Here is a 14321-nt window from a genome sequence, read left to right on the forward strand (position 1 = left end):
ACACACACACACACACACACACACACACACACACACACACACACACATTCATTCGATTAGTGACCTCTAAAATTAATGTCACTGAGTCTTCTGAATTCATCCTATACCATCATCTCTCCCCCTCCTTCACTCCCCTCACTCTGTCTTTTCAAACGTTTCTTTTTTTGCTTAACTTCATCTCTTGCGTGATCTTTCTTCACATAACATACCATGCCATTTTTTACACTTTCACCTGAGCAGCGGTGAAGCGCGGCCTGCAGTGAGCTGCCGTGCAATGTCAACGGAGAGCTGCGGCGGCCGCTCCGAGCTTAGCAAGCTGCGGCCATTTTGATTCTGCAGCCGAGCTACAAGTTGCGGATAGTTTAGTTTGGTAACGGTTTAACTCTTGGCGACAAATTGCAGCCAGAGAATACCCGCAGCCTATCAGCAGAGAGACTTGTGTCGTCTGTGGCATTTTGACATGTTACAAAGAATCGCTTCCCGCCTGAAACACGTAAACCCGCCTCCTGGCTACAAAATGTAATTATTGCAGCAAGCCGCACTTCGCTGCTGCCTGCCGTGTTTTGGGTGTTAGGAACTCACTCATCTATTTTAATCTCATCTACTCTAAGTACTATTGCTGTCTTATCAACCAATGTCTCCAACCCTCACATTGTGTCTTATCAATTCAAAACTAATTGACTTTCCATTACTTTCTCCTTTGTCCTAACTTTAAATTGCTGAATTCTCGAGGGAGTACATTGTCGTATTATTTTTGCTCCTGTGTTGTGATTATTTCTACAATAACTAGCTGTGTAATTGTTCATAAACGCTGTGTTTATGATATATGCTATCAATAAATGGCTGATTAATTAATTCCTCAATTGAGTCCTTCATTCTGAAATGACTTGTTTTTACCTTTTGTTCAATAGAGAGCTTTGGTTAATTGCATTTGTCTTAAAACAAATGTATAAATAAATAAATAAATGTTAATATGTCGTCAAAATCATGTAGCTTCTGCAAAAAAATATTAGTTCAACAGTGAACATAAAGCTTCAAAACATCAATTTTCTTGGTGTCACGTGGAAGCTGTAAGTTAAGTACATAATTAGCTCAGATTAGCTTAACCATTAGCTGTGATTTCACAGCTCAGTTCTGCCATTGGGCATGTGTTCAGTACGCTGAACATTATTTCTGCTTTATCACAGACTGCCGAGGTGTGCACCACGGGGGGATCAATAAACAGTTATGCAGACTGTTGAGTCAGATTTTAGTTGTTCTATTTTTGATGTACTTTTAAGTTCACTTACAGCTCCCCTGTGGGTGATAACGCCAAACTCCCCCCCCGTTCCAGTCAGTTCTTTATTCATGTCCCTTCTATACCACCTTTATACTTTCCAACTTATCTCACCAGACATCATTTACTTACTCTGCATTCATCACCCACCTCACTCCTTCTTCATTCTCTCCGTCTACCCGGTTCCTCCGTTCTCTCTGTCTTGCACTAACCAAAGATTTTACTTCAATCTCACCTCAACTTACTAAATGTCTGCATTCTCTCCTTCTCGGTGGCTCATTACTCTTTCCACTCCCTTCAGTTCCTAACTTTTAAACCGTCAACACCTTCTCCCAAAGGTTAAAACTTGCCACTAGCATTACTCTTCAAAAGCCTCACACAGTCTTAGCTACCTCGAGCTAATTTGCTCTGCATGTGTGATCTGTTTCCCTCCCCGTCCGCTGCATTCGATTTCTCAGTTTAACATGCATATCTGCTTTATCACATCCAAAGCTAATCTCACCTCTGCCTACCGCATTTATTCCCCGTCTCTTTCTCTTGCTTCACACAACAAAGCAATTTGATTTCTACCTGTGTCCTCTCTCCTCACGGCTCACCGTTTTATCTCCTCACAAACTAATTTAGTCTTCATCCGTGCTTCTCTCTCTCTCTCTCTGTCCCCCATCTCCTCTTTGCATCTCTCGGCTCTCCGAGGCGTATCCCTCGTATTATATCTCACTGTAATCTGCATAGTGTACACCTCTCTTCATCACTTCTGAGTCTGTGTTCTTTCAGTTGGTAAAAACGATCAGACATCCTCTCTTTCTGTCTGCTGTTATCTCCGTCTTTAAGGTTGACTGTCCGCTGGGAACTTCTCTTTATGCTTCTCAGGTCTTTTTTCCGGGTTAATGACTGTTCAGCTGCAAGCTTTGCATGCTTCTGAGATAAATGAGCGCTCGAGGTTAGAAATATTTTAAGTCTAATGAATAAAAGAGTGCAGATTGCAGCGCTTCGGCTGAGTTTAAGCAACTGTAGCTGCAGGAGGTGTGACTAAAGCTTCCCTCCAATTGATAAACTCCAAAGTGAGGCACCCTGGAAATAGAGAGCTTTATTAGAGCAGCAGAAGCTAATTAATCCACATTTAATACAAATTGTTCCTTTTATCACTTGTCCGACAACTATACTTGATTCACAGCCTCATTTAAATCCCGTTTAACAGCAATGGTAAATCATTTCAAGTCTAAAAGGTATAATCTCAACAAGTCCATCTCTAACAGCTGCATTTCACAGGAAATCTATTGGATGGAATCTGGATTTGTTCAGTTGGCTGAGGTTTGAAAACAACATATCTGGTTTCTCCTTAAAATACCACAACAGCTGTCTTACCCATTTAAATGAATTATACTTAAGGCGGCAGATGTATGTCTATGAGAAATCAGCAAAAGATCAAATTCATACTTTTTTTTTAAATGGCGGCACAACACTATAAGATAGAGAATCATTCAATGATGGGCTGATTTGTTTGCGCTGTTAATATTACCAAGATATCAAAAGAGCCGTTCATTTGAGTTAAATAACGGTTTTCACACTAGAATTAAGCAGAATTTTAACTTTAACTCTTGTTTTGTTACACAAAAGCGTTCCTCGCAGTTTCATATAAACCTTGGGCTAAGGTTGTGTATTCAGTACTCAGCTGAACGACATGTGACCCCTGCTGATGCAGTGTTGCACACTATTCTGTGGGGTTGACACCATAAAGGTAGTGTTAACCCTTCTTCACAGCAGGGTTTATACCCTGTGGGTATAAAGTGGTTGTAACCCTCATGCAGTGTCAAACCTTTCTTATCCCAGGGTTAAACGTGTGGTTTAGAGACGGGTTAGCCTGAGGTTACATTGTGAAATCTTTGTTTTTTTTATCTTTTGTCTGGTGGAAGAAGTGAAGAGACTTCTTAAAGAGGCCAGTTTTACCTGGATGAGGCCTTCACCTGCTGAGTCCACTTACTTATAACTCCAAGGTTTTCAATTTGCTTTTATTATTGTTGGTTTTATTTGCTGCTTTGTATGAAGTAATTTGTAACTTGTTTTTTAAAAAGTGCTCTACAGATTACTTACATACATTTATTACAATGTTCTATTATGCTCTATAGTTTTGATGACCACCAGCTCACTAACAAACATTAACTTGAGCCAACAAGGCCTGACTTCACTCTCCAGGGGATCGGATGGACCGCTCATTTCACAATTTTATGATTTAAGCTGATGAAACTATTTTTTTACATAAACATTTGGCTTGAGTAAAGAAACACCAAAGAAATTTGTTCACACCTCACACATGTCTATTGGAGGCTTCTGTTCTAGCGTCAGAAATATATTTGACTCAGAGGAAAAAGAAGGTTTCCAGTCTCGGTTTAAAAGCCCCGGCTCAGCTCCCGCCTGAGAGAGAAATCCATGGAGTTTCAGGGAAAAGCAATGTATGAGAGGAATGATGAAGGCAGGTAGGATGGAAAAATTAAGAAAAAAAAATGAATGTGGTAGAGAGCAAACTTGGTTGGGAGATGTCTGGAGATTTCGGTGTGTTGCAGAATCAATTCGTCCCTGGTTATTGGTCCTCCTCCTCCTCTTCCTCCCACTAGCCCTGGGCGTTGACAAGACACCGCAACACCCGACGCCTACGCAAGGAAAGCAAAACACTGACTACCCAGAACCCATCTGATTTCCCTCACTCTCATCCTACATCCCTCTCTCTCTCTCATTGCTCCCAGGTGTCTCTCGCCCCATTTTCCCCCTGAAGCCCTCCTTCCATGTTAGTCTCTGTGAATTCATCCGTCTCCCTCGCCTCTTCTCCGTCCTTTCCTTCATCTCTCATACTCATGCTGTTTGCACTCTCTCCCTCTCCTGTCCCATCTTTAACTTTCTTTCTTTGTTTGTTTTTTTCTCTGCCCCTCCTGTTCTCACAGATTTTCTGTCCTCTTTTACGACTTTTATTACCACTGATTTTATGTCCCCATCTGTTATCCTCTCTGTCTCCTCTGTCTCCGTCCTCGGGCCCTTACACATCTCGAGCGGACAGCGATCTTGCATGTTCATTGCATGTCACACGGTGCAAGATGTGCACTGTATGACATCTATTTTGAGGTTTGGGAATGTCTGGTGAATCGGAGTGGTATGCTGTAGATAGAAATAAATGCAAGCAGTCCCACACCATTGGTCATCCAAGCTTTAGCACATTTGTTGTTTTTTTCAACCTAAAAAGTGGAGCTTCAACAATGTTCCAGCTTTTCATGTATTCTCAGTCATTTCATGTCATACTCCAGTGTTTCCCCTATATTCACAAGTATGGGCGCCACTGCTAACATTTCACACGATCATTAATATCCTCCGCTTTTGTGTTGAGGCTTAACCCCTCCACCCACAGAGCACAGCAGACGAGAGACATTTAAAGTGAAGGTAATGTTGTTGGTACCGGTTACAAACCAGCTCAGTCTCGAACGACTCGCTAATGTGCTGATAGCTTCTGTGTTTTTGGCTGAGCTACACCATCAGTCATCTTTCTGGTGTTCTTCATCACTGTTTTGGAAGAAGGAAACGACAGGAGTAATGGATGAACCACCTTTAAAAAAAAGTGACACATTTTCTTTGAAGATAAGTTCTGTGGTGGATCTCATGAGCGGTGGACCCCCTGCAGTCAACCTACCCAACAAGTTTTTCTCTTGATTATCAACTTTTCACTGGTGTCTCCCAAAATCAAAAAATGATTTCCTCTTTCCCTTCACTTCCCATTGCCTCTCTCCCTACTTTCCGTCTTTCTCTCCATTTTCTCAAACTTTCCCGACTCCCTCCGTCTCTCTTTCGCTTTCCTTCCATCATACTCTATTCTGTCTTTCTCTGTCCCTCCCACTCGCTCTCTGTCCCTTACTACCTCCAGCTCTCCTTTGCTTCTTTCCCCTCTCTTTCTTCATTCCTCTATCTCGCTGGAAAACACTCTGTCTCATGAAAGAAAAGTGTAGCTTCACTCCCCCCGCTCTCCTTTGATTCGAAATAAAAGGCAATGTGAAATATCCCCCTGACACACACACTGACATTCATAGCATCTACCCTCTTCAACAGTCTAGTCAATGGCTCAAAGACTGAGGCAATGTAACAGTATGAAGGGGAGGCAGAGAGAAAGAGAGAGAGAGAGGGAATTAGTCGAGAGTTTGGGGAAGGTAAGAAAGAACAAAATGTGTGTGTGTGTGTGTGTGTGTGTGTGTGTGTGTGTGTGTGTGTGTGTGTGTGTGTAGAAGACAAAGTCACAGGTAGAGAGCTGAGTGGGGGGAGCTCTCCCAGGCGGCAGAGTGTGTGTTTTCATGTTGTTCAGCTCAACACGACAACAGAGTTAAAACAGAGTGGATCAAAAAGGAAGCCAACATGGGACATGAACAAAGGCACAGACAGTCAGTTTTGGTTTATCAGTCTGGAGTTAAAGACTACACCAAGACACAACAAACACACAAATAAACACACTACTCTCTGTCCTATCCATCAAATTCAAGCATTGCGGTGTAAACAGTGCCAAATTATAGAATACATATGAGGACCTGGTTTATGTTATTAATTGGGTGATCAGCATTTTCTGTAAAGGCCACAAATCAGGGGAACACCCTGCCTGAGGATGTGAGGAGCTGCAGCTTCATCAGCACTTTCAAAACCATCTTCAAAGGTCTGTTAAAACTCAGCTCTGTACTCACTGACATTGAATTCTATCTTACTTTATTGACTGGCTAAAAAGAGTGATCAAGATCAAGGACATTTCCAGTTAGATGTGGGTGATTTCTATTTATTTTAGGGCATTAGCAATAGGTAAATTGCTTAAGATATTTCCAAAAATAAAAGATGGATGGAAAGAAATTGGGTTTATTCTCCACTTGCTTTAATTAAACAAACATGTGAACATTCTAGCACTACTGTTCATAATCAACATGTCCATACCACCACCCCTACCTCACGCAAACACACTGCATGTGTATTTTATAAGCGCAAAGACAGACATATCCATAAAGAACCAACAAAATCAGCTAAATTGGAGCAATTTTCCATGACCTCACCTTTTGCCACAGCAGCACAAAGTCATGCACGCTCCCTCACTACAGCACGCAGCACTCACCAGTGTAGTCTTCACGGCAGATGCAGGTGTACCCTCCCTCTCTGCGGGCGCACACCCCTCCGTTCAGGCAGGGGTTGGAGTAACACAGGTTGATCTCCGTCTCGCAGTAATCACCCGTGAAGCCCACTGGGCAGCGGCAGCGCAGGCCTGCGATGGGGTGGATGGGACGGAACAGGATGGAGGGCGAGGAGATGAAGGGGGCGGAGCTGTTGAAGCGCAGCACTGAGATGCACTTCATGTAGTTCTGGCACGGCTCACGCAGACACACGTTGTCGTCGAACGGGAGGACCTGGAGTGATGGGAGAGGAGAGATGTCGGAAGTCGTTGTGAGGAATGTTATTGCTGTGTTGACATGTGAACAGTTACTGTTGTCGATGTTCCAGATGGCGTCCCAATTCAGATTAGCTTCTGTTACTCTAGTTTTCACTGCTCAGCATTAAGGGCCTTTCTCATCATTCTGTCTGGCAAGCCGAAACATACAATACGCTTTTTCTAACTAATAATAGCAGTAAAAGCACATGTGCAACTACTAACAGTAATGTTGTCTCTTTCAGGTGTTCCAGTAAGCCATTCAAACAGTGGTGGAGGAAGTATTTAATCATTAACTTAAGCAAAAGTAGTAAGTACTAAAAAAAAAATGTACTTAAAGTATCCAAGTAAAAGTGGCTTGTGAGTGATATATTATCATAAATAACATTTTTAGATTATTGAGTCCAATAATTTTAGATATTTTTTGTGGAATCTGGTCAGGAGCAGCTTGTTTTAACTACTTTATATACTCTTCAATCCATAACAGCACATTTTATTTTTATTAACGGACCCTTTGAAAGTAAAATCTGAAAAGTAACCAGGAACTTCAGCTGTCAGATGAAAGTAGTACAGTAAAAAGTGCAACGTTTCCCTCTTAAATGTAGGTAAGTGTAAGTATAAAATAGCCTAAAATGGAAACCATCAAGAGAGGTACAAGTACCTTGAAATCGAACAATACATGAATAAATATAGGCTACTTGGTTGCCAGGAAGAACTAGCCAACTAACCAATACAAGGGCCCGGAAATTGAAGCACCACAGTTGACAGCAACCTTAATTAAGGTTATTGATTACACCAGTCCCTCCCTTTCTATGACATGTCAAAATGTCTGCCATGTGCAGCAGGCACAGCTGTGGCGAAGAAAAGAAGAGTGAAGAAGAAAGATTTGGAGTCGAGATTTGAGAGAAGCTCTATATAGTCGGTAGCGGGGGGACGCATGTATTTTAATGCAAATAATTTTGAGATGAAAAAGATAATTTTGTTAACATTCAACAACAGCAACTTATCGCACGAGGCTAATGTTAATCACCCACAGAAACACCAACAAAGGGAAAATGTCTTTGTTTGATAAATGAAGGAGTTGTTCAAGTTAGACGAGCATGTAACGTTAGTCACCTAGTCAATGGTAGCTTATAACATGAATAGAAATGTTTCACCTTTTTAGAGATAAACTCTGAGAGACTGGAGATACCGAAGGAAACTGACTGGAGCAGAAACAATAGAAAAGTTAGCTGTTAGGTGTTATCGTGTCAATGCTAAAATATCACAGTCACCTCCCTGACAAACGGACAGTCATATTTTGATTTACTTATTTAAATCTCTCTAGATATCGTCCTCTTAATGTCAAGCCGCCATAGTTCAGATGAAAGAAGCTTCTTAATTATAATATGAATACGCTCGTCGGTTCAAGGACCTTTATGCCCTGGGTTGCGCCTCTCAGGCTACAAAGTAGAGCCCAACCGATACTATATTCTTTAAAGATCATAGCTTTCAAATCACTCCCCTACAAATCCTCCATATAGAGGATGCTACACCCCCTCTGATAAGTGAAGGCACATAGACTGGAGGCATAGTAGCTTTTGACATCCAGATTCTGACCTCACAGTGATCCATCGAAGAGAATAGATGTTGAGATGTTTCACTCTGGACCAAGAAATGGCAAAATAAGTTAAAACATAGTAAAAGAAACTCAGAATCTTCTCAGGTCTCAGTCATTAAGAACTTGGATACTCTGAAAAAATGGTTTTCCTGGAGAAGTGTACAAGCCCTATCACACTAACACTACTTCATTTTCTTGTATGTATCTATTCATTTGTCCTTATTCTGCTTCATATAAATGTCTACTTTCCAGAGGAACAGCTACTGTTTGCTGTTAAGTTCACAGGATCAGATGTACTCACAGGATTGTGTCTTCTTAGACAGTGAGAGGATATACTGTAGATTCGGTTGGTATGTGTTCATGTGTGTTTGTGTAACAGTGCCTGTAGAGAAAAGGTCGTATGCTATCAACCTTAAACTATCTCTTGACACTGAGTTGCTCAATCTTTTCCCTTTATAAATATTTTCTCCTTTGTGTTTCACTTGTTCTTCTTTTTTATCAAATCATCTCTCTCTCTCTCTCTCATGCATGTACAGCGATGCTCTGAGGGGGTGTGCGCGTGTATGTGACTGATGTGCGTGCTGTGTCCAGGTGTGTGTGATTTCATGCATGAAAACATTCAGCAGTCACATCAGCATATTGCTGGATAAAGCCATATGTCTTGCGCTGGCGTGGCATCTGTATTTTATTATTATCAGTTCACATACAATATGCCCAAGTGACTGTCTTAAGATCCATGTGTTTGCAGAATGTGTCTTACTACGTGTAACCCTGATTTCAAGCTTCTGCATGCAACTGACTTTTTTCCCTTAGAATCTATATTTTAGGTAATGTGCCTGTAGTAATAGATATATACACAAACACTAATAAAAAATGCTGATTCCTATGTTTTGTATTTGTAAATGGAAATTGACCTCCATCTGTGTGAGTGACGTCAGCCTCGGCCTGTTCAGGTACAGCTGTTCCTCCAGCGTCTCAGAAGGGAAGAAGAGTCCGCCAGGCAACGCAGCAGTGAAGCTGACATTCAGGATCCCTCCTGGCGCCGCGTCCAGGTCCGGCTGGATGTTGAAGATGAAAACGTCCTCGACAGGCACGGAGAGCACCGCTGACACGCCCTCCAGGAAGTTACCCAGCAGCGGTGACAGGAAGTGCTCCTGGGACATGTTCTGGAGGCGGACAGTGACGCTGCTGCCCAGCATGTCCTCGGTAATGATGAGGACGCGGAGAATGCACTGGGCTGAAATGCTGTGGACACCATCTAGATAAGAGGAGAGCAGAGGGAGGGAAAAAAAAAAGGTTAGGTGAATGAATGTGCTCATTCATGAGGTGTATAGAGGATGGACAAAAAGGGTTAGGAGGTGAAGGAGCAGGAGATGAAGAAAGATTACAACAGAGAGGGTTGGAAGACATAGAGTGATATATAGGTGTGAACAGATGGAGTAAGAAGAGGGAGATGGATGAAGGGGGAGGCATGAGGCATGAGGAGGCATTACGACAGGGATAAACAGCAAAGAGCGGAGAGACGGAGGTAAAGAGACGGAGGTAAAGAGACGGCGATAAATGACTGGGAGCCAGAGAGGAAGGATGACAAAGGGGAAGAGAAAAGGTGAGGAGGTCACAACAATGTCAGAAGATATGCAGCTTAGACATGACTCTGTCTCACTACATATGTTATCATGCATCACACAAGGACACTCACATCTACACACATACAAATACAAGAGAAAAATACTTGAGTGAAGAAGGAAAGAAGTTTACAGGTGATTGAAACTGACAGTAAACTGATGTTTAAATAATCTGATGGCAAAATAAGTTTGCTCTGGCCAGACTATGAATGAAGTTTCCAGTTAATTTTATTTTTTAAATTCAACTACTCTACAATCTGTTGTGCTGTCATGCCTGTATGTAACAGTTGGCTTACATTTTCAGGCAATCAGTTGACAGGACATGATGGTCTTGTATGTGATTGTGACCTAAATCTGGAAAACCACTGTTCATTAGATGTTCTCTTCCACTAAAATGTGACTTTATTCAGCCATACCCAGACACATACAAAATCTGTCACAAAGACAGCAGTATTTTAGTTTTTTTTCATTTAGTCATCCGCCATGTATCCAGTGGATAGTCATGATAGGTGATTTGTGGTATAAGACAGCCTGGTCATTTTCTGAAATCCACTTTAATTATTTGATCTTATGTTCCAGTACGAGAGAGAAAACAGATCCTCTGAACTCTACACTTCCTTGTGAGCCAGTAAGTTGGTTTAAAGCATTGATTGAAATAGCCTCATAGAGACAGAGAGAGACAGAGAGGTGGGGAGGTACCACAGAGTGCTCTCGTGTATAGGAAACATCAGCTACCCCATCTCCTCACATCCAGCTTACAAACTCAACACAGCGCTCCTTTCCTCTGAAACCCGTCACTACTAAGAAATGAGCTCATACGAATCACAGCAGGTCACAACCCTCACAGCAATACCTGTTTCAACAACTGACGCCAGACACATTTCATCTGCACTCACTGGATACGAACACAATCCAGTGCCGGGCTGTGTTGTATATCGTAAAGCAATTTGGTGCGACAAGCTGGCTAATAAGCTGTAAAAGAATACAAATGCACATGACACACGCCAGCATGAGGGGGCAATTTTCTGCAGCGCCGTGGAGGTAAAGCAGGGTGAACAAGAAGACCGAGAGAGTGAAAGTGTAAGAATGCCTCTCGTTGCAAAAAAGGACATGGCAAGTGGTGAAAAGATAGAATGGAGAGAAAGAAAAGGAAAGGAAAGAGCACGGCAGCATTGAAGTGAGTGTGAGGGTTGAAAGAGCGAGAGGGAGGATGCTGACACACAGAGGCGACGGAGGGTGAAGGAGGTTTATTAAATACTGGAAGAAGCAAAGGAGACGATGGAGGAGGACAAGAGAAGAGAAATGAGAAAGGAAACGAGGGTCTTTAACCAGGGATTCATGAAAAAAGAGCTCGGGCACTTATGGTAACTCACAATCAATAATAATTTACGACTGCTGTACATAATTGATTGATTATCGATGTTCACTTCTTTCCCTTTGCCAATACTGTAAAACATAATTTGAGAGGTTATTGAATTGATTAAACGGTAAAAGTTATGAATATGAAGGAGTTTGAACGAAGTGAATTACATTTTTATTTCATCTCATTTGCCGTTGACATAAAGTGTCAAAAAGTAAGAAAGGAAGAAAGCTAACAATAAATAAATGTAAAAGGCATGAAGGGAAAGAGAGACACTATAACAATAAGTCATTTCAGAGAAGGGAGGACAAAATAGAAAAAGACTCAAGAAAAAGAGCAAGATGTGGACAGAAAAACTGAATAAATAGAGAAAGAGAAGGAGAGACAGAAGATATAGAGAGCGATGGGGGTTGGGTCGGGCGGCAGCTGGTTTGATTACCGGATTATGAGACACTCCCTACTGACCTCTAACACAGACTCTCTCACACACACACACACACACACACACACACACACACACACACACACACACACACACACACACACACACACACACTCAAATCCAGAGCCCTTCCTAATAAATGAATAGACAGAGGGAGGAGTGGCATCATGGAGGGGCAGAGGAAAACTCCCACAAAAAAGCATCAGGGAACATATCAACAGAATCATTTGTAGAAAGAGATGGATACAAATGATGGATAGACAGACAGACAGACAGACAGAATAAAATAACACACAGCAGTAGTAGGTGAAGTAATTAAATGTCACCTCTTCTTCTGAGGCTAAAAGCCAGCTTTATTATCAGCTCTCTGGCTCACGATGCAAAGACGCAGTAATTGATGCTGAGCTCCCATTGTCATTGAAATGAGACATGGATCTATGAAAAGACCCCATAATCTGCTGTATAGTAGGACCCAATCTCTCTGACACACACACAGACACACACACACACACATCCATTAAAGAATGCACCTATTCACTTTACACCTACCATTGACACAAAGCGTTAACCATCCCATCTATATAGATGCCTAACACCAACACTTTCCCTATAAACCTTAATCAGACAAACATTAAAGGAGTAGTGAGACATTTTGGGACTTACTCGCATTTGCTTTCTTTCGTTAGATTAGAAGACCAATATCATACCATACATTACGTTTTTAATAAACACACTTGTGACTTTTTTTTTCTTCATATGAGCAAGTACACACTGAATTTGTACCCTAAGATGTTTTTTTTCGGAAGGACAATAAACCACTCCACTCCACGGCAACACATTCTCACACGCTTTATTCCAATTGCTGAAAGACGTTTTTTTCTCCAATTTGCCTTCAACCAATCCCTCTGCACCAAGGTTATTTATTGTTTTGTTGACACACTGTTTTGTGTGCAATTGCCATGTTGGACTCCTGCAGACTGTGCGCCTAATTGTTTTCTGATAAGAAAATAAACACTACAATTCCTTCTGCAAGGCCCGCTGAACATTTTCCGTCTGAGTCACAGGCCCTCAGGAATCCCCTCCGGTGGCCCAGAGGGACAACAGTGACATTTCAAACTGGAATATATCACAACTCAACAAAACATTTAACAGGCTAAAATGAAAAAAGAAATAAGTATCGGGGCCTGACAGTTTATACCTTCACTGCGATTTTATAAGCCTTCTGGGGTATTCTCGCCCCAAGCAGCCATTCAATTCTTTCAGTAAACCTTGCACACACACACACACGTAAAACATCTTCACTTAGTTTCCCTTCATGTCGACTGTCCAGCTAATTTGGCCAACCTGCATGAGTACAGGGCTCTTCACTCATCCCTCCACATATGAAGCCAATTGGAGGTTTCAAATAGAACAGAAAAACAACCATTCAAGCTAAATGACCATTTCAGCAATTACAACCACCAACGTCTGTCCACTTCCTGTCAGCAGGTCAATGATTCATCCACCTCCTTCTATGAGATGGGCTACACATTTAACACAAGCACATGCTAATTACAGCTCTGCTGAAAACACGAAAGCCATAACTAATAAGTCTGCGAAAATATAAAGGCCATTTTCCCAAATTTCCGCAAGGTAGGTTTTAACTTCTTTATTATAAGTTAGCCAACAGAGGATTGTCGTTGCAGCATTGGAGTCTCAGGAAAAATCTGGTGTAACATGAAGCCTAATTATAATGTTTCCTGCTGTGTTAAAAGGCACATCTTCTTTTCCAAAATGCTCAATACGGAAGAAAGTAAGAGTCTTAGAAACTGTATGCAGGGATTCCTTACTTCACCTCAAGTTTATCTTCAAAGCACAACTTAAACAAAGTCATTGTGCATTGCCTGGATACATGAGGACATATCGTTTTTAGATTCAACCTTTACTTTGTGTATCACATTCCTGTCTTTAACTAAAAACCATCCATCTGACCATCTTCCACCCAAAGAATTTTCATTTCAATTTACAAGATTTGGAACAAAACGAACAAATAAATACCGGTCAGTAATGGTCACCACACATGCATCCCTGTATTTTACAGAAAAGAACTCAGATCTTTTATCAGTTGAAGAAATTATTACTTAATAATTTAATGAATGTATATCTTCACCTGCCACTTCAGAGTCAAAAGATTTCTAATCAGATATTGATGTGAAAATGCTAAACATTTCAGAAATAGGGTTAAGCTGAGGTCCAATACTGACACTCAATAAAGAGAGAGAATCAAGTGTACAAGGACATAAGTTGCCGACTATCTTTTAAATCCTTACCAAAGCTTAAGGGATTCTCAGGTGTCAATCCTTTTTATCAGACAATATATCACACCCGTAAAAGGGCTGATGCATCATTTCGGATACAAAGCCTTCATATCAAGAACTGAATCAAGAGACATCAGGTGTATCTCAGCAGAATATAAAGACGTGGAGCAACTTTGAATTACTTTTTCGAATCCTGGTGAGAGGTGAGTAAAGGTGATCTTGTCCGCAACTTCCCAATAAGCCAGGAAGTCATAACTAATTCATCGCCCTTTCTCCATGGCACTCTGCTT

General features: G+C 41.5%; 1 protein-coding gene across 2 annotated transcripts in view; it reads right to left on the reverse strand.

Moving 5' to 3' along the window:
• The window catches only part of celsr3 (cadherin, EGF LAG seven-pass G-type receptor 3), a 96753-nt gene that overhangs the window by 63471 nt on the left and 18961 nt on the right, over window positions 1-14321 (reverse strand). For both annotated transcript variants that reach the window (XM_031845411.1, XM_031845410.1), the window contains exons 2-3: window positions 9222-9565; window positions 6399-6687 (exon numbers count right to left, since the gene is read on the reverse strand). In XM_031845411.1, coding sequence (XP_031701271.1) covers window positions 6399-6687; window positions 9222-9565 — 633 coding nt within the window. The remainder of the gene's footprint in view (window positions 1-6398; window positions 6688-9221; window positions 9566-14321) is intronic.

Source organism: Anarrhichthys ocellatus, unplaced genomic scaffold (genome assembly GCF_004355925.1).
Source record: "Anarrhichthys ocellatus isolate YVR2014 unplaced genomic scaffold, GSC_Weel_1.0 scaffold5, whole genome shotgun sequence".
NCBI lineage: Eukaryota > Metazoa > Chordata > Actinopteri > Perciformes > Anarhichadidae > Anarrhichthys > Anarrhichthys ocellatus.